Source organism: Notolabrus celidotus, chromosome 2 (assembly GCF_009762535.1).
Source record: "Notolabrus celidotus isolate fNotCel1 chromosome 2, fNotCel1.pri, whole genome shotgun sequence".
NCBI lineage: Eukaryota > Metazoa > Chordata > Actinopteri > Labriformes > Labridae > Notolabrus > Notolabrus celidotus.
Genome location: NC_048273.1, coordinates 9,558,855 through 9,571,548, shown reverse-complemented (window position 1 = coordinate 9,571,548; position 12,694 = coordinate 9,558,855). Strand labels below are relative to the sequence as shown.

The 12,694-nt window shown below is 42.3% G+C and overlaps 1 protein-coding gene across 3 annotated transcripts in view; it reads right to left on the bottom strand.

The window, feature by feature from the left end:
- The window catches only part of LOC117824223 (capping protein, Arp2/3 and myosin-I linker protein 3-like), a 45,671-nt gene extending 34,320 nt beyond the window's left edge, over positions 1–11,351 (bottom strand). The window contains exons 1-4 of one of the 3 annotated variants that reach the window (XM_034699678.1): positions 11,115–11,351; positions 7,660–7,754; positions 1,576–1,626; positions 1,432–1,491 (exon numbers count right to left, since the gene is read on the bottom strand). In XM_034699678.1, the coding sequence (XP_034555569.1) occupies positions 1,432–1,491; positions 1,576–1,626; positions 7,660–7,754; positions 11,115–11,166 (258 nt within the window). In that variant the 5' untranslated portion in view covers positions 11,167–11,351. The remainder of the gene's footprint in view (positions 1–1,431; positions 1,492–1,575; positions 1,627–7,659; positions 7,755–11,114) is intronic. The other 2 variants (XM_034699670.1, XM_034699662.1) reach the window with 2 other exon arrangements.
- Positions 11,352–12,694: the final 1,343 nt, after the last annotated feature.

Here is a 12,694-nt window from a genome sequence, read left to right as displayed (position 1 = left end):
GTCACACATAAACTATCTCAACAGAGCCAACGTAAGACTTTCTTACTCCCTCATTTAACATAGGCATAAAATCCACTTCCTGTCTGGTAACCTGTCGATGGTCTTCATGGTGTTATTGATCCCAAAAGCAGCCACCTGTCTGTATAACAAATCTATGCATGACTCTTACATGATATCTTCATAACAGATGAGTTTTATAAAAAATGTATAACCCAGCTCTCTTACTGATCTTCCGGTTGTGTAAGATGTTTGATTCTGATTGGTCAAAACCCCTTAACGACGGTTATTAACTTTTACGAACATGAGCAACACCAGAGACAAACTGATCACACGTCATGTCAAATCTATCCACAGAAAAGAGTTCAGACATATTTAGCTTCTGCTTGTTGACACCATAGACCGTAAGGTGAGGTAAAACCGTTAGCTTCTGTTAGCCAAAACAATGTGGCTAAAACGTTAGCTTCGATTAGCATGCTAAATCGTAAGGCTACGGACATTTTCATAGATCATGGATCCTGTCCAGCAATATTGTCAAGGAGCAGAGCAGGTGAGAGGAACTTTAGGTTAGCGATCTCTTCAAAGAAACTTAAACCATGAGCAGTGGTGATGATGAAGTGGACACTTGAGGAATTGCAGTTTTTAACACTTCCGCCATAGCTTATTTTTTTTAACACCAGGGTTGCCGCTTCAATATAAAGCTTGAATTGTGCTTTTACTTTGGAAAAGAAATGATAAAGACTGTAAAAGAAGTTCACGTAACAAACTTGGTTTCATCCACTGACTTTTGGAGTATCGGCACCCTCCCCTGCTTCCTGCTCTCTGTGACTCTAAACAGGACCATTATTTAATCATGTTGAATGTTAAAGAGGACTTAAACTGAAGATTGAGACCATAAATTCATTAGGAAAATGTTTACTGAGGGAACAAATCAGCCCTTTTTTCTAGTTCTTTTTGTGACGAGTGCAGGCGTCCCCTGCTGGACATTAAAAGAATGGAGGTTTGAGGCACTTCCACATTATCTACCCTTTCTATACTAAGAGGTTACGCCCATTTCTTATTTACGTTTGTGGTACTTTTGCATTTTGATTTTCAGAGGTTTTAACGTATTTCAGGCCTCTGACCAAAACTCCTTAAAATAACTGCTGACTCCGACTTTTCAGGACCAATTTTTGCAGCAGTGCCTCTCATCCATTCCATAATCTTCATTCGATCTCTCTGCAGGTTATCTTGTTGCATTGACCATCAGCAGAAGAGAAATATACTCAATCATTATGAGAGCTCTGAAGCTGTTTTTGATGAATGCTCTGAATGCATCGTGTCATTCCTTGAAGGTTGAGGTGATGTAACCGAGGTTATGAAACCTGCAGATAATCACTGAGCTGTGATGGAGCTGCAGAGAGCGCAGAGTTCAGAGGTACAGAGAAAACTCACTTGGTGCTCGGGGTGAGAATTCAGAGCTCGAATCTCCAGGAAGTTGAACGTGGACTCAACCTGTTGACACAGAGACCGTTGTGAGAATAAAGATCTCTGCACAGAAACAAAGACAGTGGACGAAGAGAGCCGGCGAGGGAGTACCTTAGCGGGGATCTTTGGAGCCAGGAAATAAAGACGCCATGTCGTGAGGACCTAAAGGAGAACAGCAGAGAAGATTGGATGCAGATTATGGAAAAGTTCAGAGTGCTGTTACAATCACAGCGGGGGGAAACAGTCTCAGGAGTTTCCATAGTAATGATGAGGAGTCTCTATGAATTCACATATCGATCCAGCTGAGAGTCCTCAGAGTGTCACTGTGCTGACGGAGAACAACACGCTGCAACGTTTTAATCCCAAAACACAGGATTAAATTTCATATTACTATCCAGCTGTGTTGATTACTTGATTCTGATTGATCCAAACCTGATCACACGTCAAACTACGTCACAGCAGAGAGGAAGGTGAAAACACGAGGAGCTGAAGGAAAGAGATGACGCAAACACAAAACCGACCGCGGCGAGGAGTTAAAGGACAGACTTTAAAAGTAACAGGACCAAAGATCTACATCAGGTGCTGCAGTCTTTTGTGCATCAGTTCAAAACGCTGACGTTTGTCTCATTATTTAATTTTAACTGACAGAGAGCCCGAACACGAAACCCAATGCTACAAGGACAAATGTGCACAATTTCTGTGTAGCTGTGATGTTTATCAAGTTCCGGGAGGCAGACACTCTCTCTACTTTAAAGAGTAGGCTTCAAACATTCCTTATTGATAAAGCTTATAGTTAGAGCTGGCTCAGGCTTGGACCAGTTCTTAGTTATACTGCTATAGGCTTAGACTGACACCCTGGGATCCTGTCTTTCCCTCTCTCTCCTCTGTCTGCCTGTCTCTTACTTTAACTCTTCCTGTCCCATTATAGTTACTAACTATAGACCTTTCTGGAATCCCTGAGCTCCCTTGTCTCGTAGGTTCCTCTTGATCTCTGCTGCTGTGGACGTGCCAGACTCCAGCTGCTACAACTACTACTATCAGTCTCACCACTATCATCTCTCTCTCTCTCTCTCTCTCTCTCTCTTCATCTCCCTCTATCCCTCTCTCCAACACGGTCTCAGCAGATGTGTGTCTAACATGAGTCTGGTCCTGCTGGAGGTTTCTGCCTGTTAAAGGAAGTTTGTCCTTGCCACTGTAACTTGCTAAACGCTGCAAAGTGCTCTGCTCATGGTGGATTTGATGAGATCAGACTGTGTCCTGTCTGTAAGGTGGGACTGGATCTTATCCTGTCTTTTTTTTAAGTTATATTTTTTGGCCTTTTTGCCTTTATTGTATAGGACAGCTGAAGTGAGACAGGAAAGGTGGGGAGTAAAGAGTGGGGGAAGACATGCAGGAAATGGTCGGCTGGCCGAGAATCGAGCCGGTGACCCCTGCAACGAGCCTCTGTATGTGGGAAGCTTAGACTGCTAGGCCAACGCCCCGATCTTATCCTGTCTTGATGTTGGGTCTTTGTTAATAATAGAACATAGAGTTCGGTATAGACCTGCTCTCTTTGGAAAGAGTCTGAGGAGAACATTTGTTGGGATTTGTTGCTTTTTAAATAAAGATTGATTGAGTTATCTGATAAAAAACAATTTAATTGCAACTGAAGCTTGATGGCGATGGTGCAAACTCAACCTGCTCACACTTGGCTGGTCTGCTAGCTAAGACACCATGATGTCATGCTAACAGGAGTGATGTCTTTCAAAGCGTCTCTCCTTGATTAGTTAAATTAGCAGCATTGAGTCATTTCATTGAGAAACTTCTGCACAGGAATAACGTGCACACGGTGCTACAAGAGTCAGTCCCATCAGACGGGGCCCTCTGAGGGAGGTTTGCTGCTGTTACCGCAAACTTTGCACATTTCTATCTGCAGCTGTTAATGTATGCAAACTCTTGGGGCCCCTACAGGCTGTGGGCCCCTAAGCAGTTGCCTATATGTATAATAACATAACAACACACAAAGGCTTATTTCATGATAACGGCTCCAGCAGCTGCAAAATTCATGAACAATTCCTGCAGGTTAGGATCATAGTTTATAATTTTCCTTTGATTTGCCTTCCTAACGTTTTTGCTTGTGTTTTATAATATCTGAGCCGTTGACACTTTAAGTTTTTAACTTGTTCTTTAAACCGTTTGCAGCACAATCCTCCTCCCTTCTTCTCCTCTCCTCTTGTGTTTGGAGCAGGTTTTTGCAGAGATGCAGTGATGGGATCTGTTCCAGAGCCGGTCATGCTGGGTCAGGATGCCAAATTAGCATATTTTTGCTACACTTCCTCCGCTAATTTGCTGTCTGCAGTCTGAAGTGTGTGGGACTCATTTTTTTAGTGCAATGCAAAGTTGATGTGAGTTTAGACGTGACGTGCAACGTGCAGCATCTCAGACACATTTGTGTCATGCAGCTGTGGGATGAGTCTGATTCTGTCGCTGACCCGTGTTCGTGAGCGACATTTCACATCCTGAAAGAGTCGGAGTCTCTCTCTGAAACAAAGGCCGATGATTCTTTGCCATTTCACAGCTTTGCACCAGCCCCTGAGTCCTGCCCTCTGCTCTTTCTCCTCTCCTCTTCTGCTCCGTCGCTCCCAATCATTTAGTCCATCCTCTCTGATGGCTCTGCTAAAACACTCCCCCAGGACAGACAGCCCCCTCCTCCCTCTCCCTCCCCCCCTCAATGCATGTGTCTCTCCCCAATGAGAAGCAGTAATTAAAGTACTGCTCTCCCACTCCACTGTTTCATATTTTGGAGCAGGGATCTTGACACAGGCCTCTCAGAAGCCACACGCTGACAGCCTCGTACTCCCACGCAGCGAGAGAGGTGTCTGAGATGAAGTCACTCAGAATGTGCATGTGAGAGGAGAGAGGGGGGGGGAGTGGGGAGGATCTCTGGGAGGCTGAAGGAGCTGATTAAAAGGAGCAGATTGTATCACATTACGGTGATGAGTCGGGGTCACGGGTGGTCGTTAAGAGAGGGAGCGCAGCGTAAACAGGAGTGAATCATGCTGATGCAGCAGACAGCATTCACATCAAAGACACACACACACACACACACACACACACACACACACACACACACACACACACACACACACACACACACACACACACACAGGACAGATATCCTCATCTTTTCTTGTTTGACACTCTGGATGAGGCCTCACAGAGATTCATTAATCTGACCGACACGGCAGTGACCGAGCCAAACATCCAATCCACTCCTCTCCTCATCTCTCCGTCATCCCGACGTCTGAAAACTTGAACCCTGTTTTAAAACACGTCAGGTACGAACTGTCAAGTCAGACATCCCCGTAAATATTCACCTGAAGACTTGAGCAGAGAACAGATTTAGATCTCGACACACTTCCTAAGATATCATTGATGATACTGCTGCAATTATTTTAAGGGTGCGAGTAACCCAGCCTCATAAAAATGTATCTGTGATGCTTTCATTTTGCTTTTTACAGCCTTACATCATAAAGTTAGGAGTAAATAAAAACAGCTAAAGACAGATCAGCAGTTAAATTGTTGGATGCATTAGCGCAGGTCCATACATCACTCTCAGTTTTAATCAAAATAGATGAGTAATAGATAAACTCTCTGCCTGCAGAATGTGAAATAATAAAGAATTGACCTCCTCAGTCCATCTCTAAGCACTAGGCTGCTAACATGTTTGATTCTGTGTTAGCTGCACACTTCTATTTTATTATTATTTTTAGCTTTTATCCAACTAATTAATTGTTTTACATTTTATTTTATTATTTTATTTTATTTTTTATTGTTTTAATTTTAGTAAAATTTTAAATGTATTTTTATTTTTTATTTTATTTATTATTTTACTGTTCCTAATTTATCCTTTTCACTCTTTCTAATTTTCCCTATGTGATGTCGTCCTCGAATTCTGAAAACCTCTTTTATTGTTCTTTTCCTTTTATTTACCTATCCATTTTTTATTTATTTACTTTATTTATTTATCTTTGAAAACCTCTTAAACAATGATTTATTGGTCTATTGTCTTATCACTTCATTCTGTTTCATTTACGTGTATTCTTTTTAACCTCATGTCGTATTCTGTTTTGTTAAAATTCCTCCTCCCTGTCTGTCAAAAGGTTGACTTTGTTATTCGAACCATGCTTTGTTTGTCAAAGCACTTTGTAAACATTTGTTTTTAAAGGCGCTATATAAATAAAGTTATTATTATTATTAGCTGCACACTAACATGGCTGTTAATGGGGTTCTTGGGTTTTTGGAGCCAGCCTCTGGTGGACACTAAAGGAACTGCAGCGTTTCCTCCTCAGTTTGATTCATATTTCAACATCTGAGCTTGTTGCTCTGCCTCTATTCAGCTGCAGACCAAGAGACGTGATGACGCCCAACAAGAGGAAGTCAAAGGCATATAGCACCCTCTTTTGTTTATAAAGGATATCGTCATTTATTTTTAATCTCACTGATTTTATCTGTCCCTCATGGTAGCATTACATCTCTACTATATGCAGATTCATAACATTAGAAATAATCAACAAGTTTGAGTGCAGGACTTAACTCAGGACGAATGCATTCATCATGTCAACAAATCACACGAGAGGGACAGCAGGAGGTTTTCGTCTACTTCATGGAGAATCAAAGTATTTTTAAACCTGGTCCTTTTTTACAAACTTTAAGGGATAAATGATGACTGGTAAAAACAAATTTTAGAGTTGTTCCAAATCAATTTTTTGCAAAACTTTTATGCTTTTTATAACATTAACTTGTGCTTTTTGTTTTAAAATGCATCCCCTGAACAGTGTGCATGAACAGAGAAGAAGTGGACACTCGAGGAACTGCAGGTTCAACAACTCCTGAGTTCTGCACAATAAAATGATTGTTTGTGTCGATGGTTTGGGGCTTTGAAGAAAGAAAGAAGCATCAGTTTCAGGATTTAAAAAGCATCTTCCTCTTCCACATAAAGCTCTCTCTCTCTGCAGGAATCCTTCAGTGATGCTGTCAGACTCTTAGAATATGAATCTGAACATTTCCTGTCTCTCTTCAGCTGTCCTGTTACTAAAGGCAAAATGCCCAAAAACATAACTTTAAAAAAGAAAAGAATCTGAGCCTGTCAGGGACTAAATTAAGAACTGTAGTGGACATATTATGTTTGACTGTCTGTGCCCTGAAAGATCAGCCATTACAGCCTGATTCATGACTGCTGTACTGGAGAAATATCAAAGCTCTTTGTACCTGTTAGTCATTTGGACCACACAGAGAGTAAAGAGAGCCCAGGTTTAAAAATACATGAAATCCTGTTTAAGCTCGGCCCTCCGTGCATGTTTGATCAAACTCCAATCTATTTCTCTGCACCCAGCAGGAAGCAGACTCTTATTTTCCATCTCCACTTTTAGAAAGAGGAAGCTGAAAATGAGACATGGATTGGAAAGAGATTATTGGAAAGGTTTTTGGGGCTGATAGACGTATCAAAGTGTCTGAATATCAAAGGCTGAACATGCAGAAACCGCTCTTTAAAGCCCGTATCGAGTGGAAGCTTGCTTGGCCGGGGATGAAAGCTCATTGGTTCACCGTGGGGACCGCAGGAGGGGCAACAGGAGTCATTAGTCTTTTAAACTGAATAAGGAGGGCGCTGATGCTGGACTGGGAGTGTGTAGGGTTTTGTTCAAACAGAGGTGTGGTTTAGCTGCTCTTTAAAAGTAGCACTGGATCAATAGAGGCAGCTTTGTTCTGTGTGGACGAGCTACAGCGTGCATGAGGTGTTGTGCTTTCACTCTCTGCTGCACGGAGAGGAATTCCTGAAGGAATCTAAAGTCTGTTCCTTAATGTATGGGCTGATTGGCTCAGATTTTATCCAGTCTTCTGGCTGAGCTTCAAATTGAGATTTCATATCTGAGTCCTATTTTCTGTGATGAAAGCAGCCCTGAATCAAAAGGCTGCGAGCTGCACGGCCCCCCCACTGCCTCCACACAGAAACTGTCCATCCAATATTCATCCAGCAGCTGAAGACAGGCTGCAGTTAGAGAGCAGCTAACAAGTTTCCTCGAACCTCTGCAGTCACAGATCCATTAACACGGCCAAGGAAGTTCACTTCAAAGATACAGTACATGCATGATGCAAACAGAAGCCTGCCGCAGGGTTAAAGTTTGTTAATAAAGCTGGGGAGGAACAGAGACTCACCAGGATCCGGTCTTCTGTTTTGCCATTTTTGGTTTCCAGCTTTATACCGCACACAAACTTGATCGATGATTTGTCAATCGTCTTCTTGATGCTCTCTGCGAATAAAAACACGAAAACGAAGATAAAGAGTCTGAAACACAAAGATAATGTATTCACATTTTAAAGGTACAGTGTGTAGTATTTAAAGGTACAGTGTTTAAAGGTACAGTGTGTAGTATTTAAAGGTACAGTGTTTAAAGGTACAGTGTGTAGTATTTAAGGGTACAGTGTTTAAAGGTACCGTGTGTAGTATTTAAATGTAGTGTGCAGCATTTAAAGGTACAGTGTGTAGTATTTAAAGGAACAGTATGTAGTGTTTAAAGGTACAGTGTGTAATATTTAAAGGCACAGTGTGTAGTATTTAAAGGTACAGTGTTTAAAGGTACAGTGTGTAGTATTTAAAGGTACAGTGTTTAAAGGTACCGTGTGTAGTATTTAAATGTAGTGTGCAGCATTTAAAGGTACAGTGTGTAGTATTTAAAGGAACAGTATGTAGTGTTTAAAGGTACAGTGTGTAATATTTAAAGGCACAGTGTGTAGTATTTAAAGGTACAGTGTTTTGTATTTAAAGATGCAGTGTGTAGTATTTAAAGGTACAGTGTTTAAAGGTACAGTGTGTAGTATTTAAAGGTACAGTGTTTAAAGGTACCGTGTGTAGTATTTAAATGTAGTGTGCAGCATTTAAAGGTACAGTGTGTAGTATTTAAAGGAACAGTATGTAGTGTTTAAAGGTACAGTGTGTAATATTTAAAGGCACAGTGTGTAGTATTTAAAGGTACAGTGTTTTGTATTTAAAGATGCAGTGTGTAGTATTTAAAAGTACAATATGTAATATTTAAAGGTGCAGTGTGTAGTATTTAAAGGTTCAATATGTAACATTTAAAGGTGCAGTGTGTAGTATTTAAAGGTTCAATGTGTAGTATTTAAAGGTGCAGTGTGTAGTATTTAAAGGTACAGTGTGTAGTATTTAAAGGTACAGTGTTTTGTATTTAAATGTACAGTGTGTAATATTTAAAGGTGCAGTGTGTAGTATTTAAAGGTACAATATGTAATAATTAAAGGTGCAGTGTGTAGTATTTAAAGGTGCAGTGTGTATTTAAAGGTACAGTGTGTAGTATTTAAAGGTGCAGTGTGTATTCAAAGGTACAGTGTGTTATATTTAAAGGTACAGTGTGTAGTATTTAAAGGTACAGTGTGTAGTATTTAAAGGTGCAGTATTTTGTATTTAAAGGTACAGTGTGTATCTAAAATTACAGTTTGTAGTATTTAAAGATGCAGTGTGTAGTATTTAAAGGTGCAGTGTGTATTTAAAGGTGCAGTATTTTGTATTTAAAGGTGCAGTGTGTAACTAAAAGTATAGTGTGTAGTATTTAAAGATGCAGTGTGTAGTATTTAAAGGTACTGTGTGTAATATTTAAAGGCACAGTGTGAATTACTTGTGAAGACTTGTTAATCAGAAGGTAATCACATAAAAACAGTTTCTTATTCGGGTTCATATATCCCAGAATGGAGGCCTCTGTGTAACTTGAGATTGAAAACACAATTCATCCTTTCATGAGGTTTCTCTGAATCGACACAGAAGTGACTGAAACACGACAATTACTTGGTTTTGTATGTCTCAACATCAAGAGGACTCTATCACCGAGCAACATAGTCATCGAGAAGCTCCACAATATGTTTCAGTGAGCCCTCGGTCCTCACAGGAGCAGCATGACAAAATCAGAAATCAGTGTGTGTGTGTGTGTGTGTGTGTGTGTGTGTGTGTGTGTTTGCATGTGGGTGTGTGATTCAGCGGGAAACGTTCCTGTGAAACAGAATCATCATCAGAGCTGCGACCTCTGACCCCACACAACCTGAGCCAGAGGAAGTGTCTCACTGTCAGGGCGACAACATGTGACACAGACACACAACAAACATGACGGCACTGATATAACCATAGTGTGTGTTACAGAGGCATCCGCATCGAGTGAGAGATTAAGTCACGATATCTGCGTTTACGTGGAGCAGAAAACGTTTGATGTACTGTAGAACAGATTGTTAGCTGCTCTTCATGCAGATATCTGTTTATAGAGAGAAAGAAATCCTCCTCGGATTAACAACCATGGCAGCTGGGATGCTGTTACGTTGGATTGTGTTTCTCTTGCTTTTGCTCTCCATACAGACTGTTTTTCCTGCAGACACCAAAGCCTGACGAGTACATGTGGATGACAACTGCCTTTGAGTTCATACTCTGGCACTTTTTCCAGCACAGCAGACGTTTACATTTTGTTGCTCTCACTAACGTATACGGACAATGCGAATAATTCTTTGACAGCTGTTTAACTCGACCTCGCAGCAGCTCCTGGGAGCCGGTTTGCTTAAAGAAATATTGAGTTTAGGGTTTATTCTCAGGACATCAAACTGTTCTGAGCTGGTGTCAGAGCTGCAGAGACGGCTCTATAAGATCAATGGAAGTGTTCATCAACACAGAACAATAATCTGAGCCCATCCAGAGAGGGGATGTGGATCTGGGTTCTCATTCAGGTGACCTTGTGTGGGCCTTGTGTAGGCCACCCGGTCCCCTGTGGCCCCCAGTGCTCCTGTCAGTCAGCTGGAGGTGGGTCAGAGGAGGCGGAGCTGCGCGCGCCAGGTGACTGAATGAGGAGGCTGGGATTCCTCTGGATTAATCATCACAGAGAGTCTAATAGAGCCATTAGGAGTAATTAACGCAGCAGCAGCAGAGTCCCGGACACCCTGAGCATGTGTTTGTGCGCGTGTGCGTGCAGCTCGTGCACGATGAAACTGTGACATGTGCACAAGCTGTTGCTGTTTGAGGCAAATGAATCAATATTTGTGCTCTGCGCGCGGCTGGGTTACTGTAGCGCGTGTATTTTTGTTGGCACGAGACGCAGAACATCTGCCTTTAACAGTCCTCACTTTGGCACGCACGCGCACCATTCACGCACGCGCGCAATCACTATACCGCTCAGGCTGGACGAGCTGCACAAAAACAAAGAGAAACACTGAAGGACCAGGTCTACAGAGGAGGACCTGGTCTGTAGTAACCGGGAACAAAACGCGTTCAGACCCACGAGCACACTCTGTGCATTATCTCCACTACGCCCCTTTTCCTCTCTGGCCTAAGGCTGGGGGAGTGGAGTGGGGGGTTTATTACCTGATCCGCCCCAGGGGCAGATTTAAAGCTGGTATATTTCCCTGCTCTGTAAATAATTCATCCCCTCATTCACTCATCCTCACGGAGCAGGAAAAGGCTCCAGGACCAGGATCGAGGCTGTGGCTCAGCATCCGATGCGTCTGCTCGGTCGCAGCTTCGGAAAAGCATCCCGAGCCCGAGCGCTGACACACCGGAGGAGGAGGCAGCTGCAGCCAGCAACCACACACACACACACGGAGCGGAATAAGCAGGCTGTACCCACCTGTGATATCCTTGGTCACACTCACGAAACCAGTGATCTCTCTAGAAGCCATGTCTGCTCCTCTCTCCTATCGCCACCCCTCCTCCTTTCCTCCTCTCCTCCTCTCCTCCACCTCCTCCCCGCGGGCTCTTCTCTCTCTCTCTCACAGACCGACAGAAGGGATGCTCTCTCTCCCAGGCATTCCTGCAGAGCATCCGATTGCCCGACGCGCTTCCTGGAAGAAGAAACCCGGTGGATGAGGGGAGGCTGGGTGATGGGAGCGACGGGAGGTGGAGGGAGGGGCAGGGAGGCAGAGGGAGGGGTGAGGAAGAGGAGGCGGGGATCGCAGAGGGATAATGAGGCAGCTGTGGATACCTGTGAAAGCAGGAGTTACACATTCACAGGAAAGACAGGAAAGAGGGAGGCTGCAGAAAGTTTCAGGTTCAGTCAAATCCAAAGAATGAAATGCAGAGATCTTCAGACATCATCGAGAACATGCAGATGTTAAAGACGAACTAAATCACATTTCTCTTTGTCCTTTAAAAAAATGCTTTTCTCAAAACTAGGAGTTCAAAATACACTTAATATACACCACTTTTTTTGTTCTTTAAAGATTATATCCTTAGGAATTTGTATTTCCTTTTCAGCAGCTGGAGGGGCGTGTCCTGATGTGTTTGATTGACAGCTGGCGGTCACTTCCACACATGAACTCTTGATCATTTCTGCACAATTTAAGGAAACTTCCTACATCCTATTATTTCAAATTTTCATCAACTTGACTTTCAAATTTGTTTCAGGTGTGAGGGGAAATGAGGAAGAGCAGGAGGAGCCTGTGTCCATTTTCAATGCAGCTCAGTGTTTTCAAAGCAGTGATTACCAGTGGTGGACAAAGTACACAGCTTCATTGCTTAAGTCAAAGTATAGATGCTCCATGTCAAATATCACTCCAATACAAGTGAAAGTTGCTCTGTCAGATTATTACTTGAGTTAAAGTACTGAAGTACTTGCTTTTAAAAATACTTAAGTATTCAAAGTATTTGCTCTGTGTTCGCTCCACGTTTAACCGTGGGATCAGATTTCAGAAAAGAGAAGGAAATTCATGAGCTGACGTTAAAGTAGTGAGTATCTAGAGCATTGATAGAAATGTAGTGGAGTAAAAAAATACAATAATTGTCTTCTGAATGTAGTGGAGTAAAAGTAATAAGTTCCCCTAAAAGATGATACTCAAGTAAAGTACAGATACTCAAAAAATGTACTTAAGTACTGTACTCAAGTAAATTTACTTTGTTACTGTCCACCACTGGTGATTACCCGGCACCCTTACTGATCTTGTGTAAGATGCTTGAATCTGATTGGTCTAAACCCCTTGACGACGGTTATTAACTTCCACTAACATGAGCAACACCAGAGACAAACTGATCACACGTCATGTCAAATCTATCCGAGGAAAATAGTTCAGACACATTTAGCTTCTGCTTGTTGACACCATAGACTGTAAGGTGAGGTAAAACCGATAGCTTCGTTAGCATCAAAACAATGTGTCTAGTTTTGGTTAGCATGCTAAATCGTCAGGCTAACAGACGTTTTCATATTGGATCCTG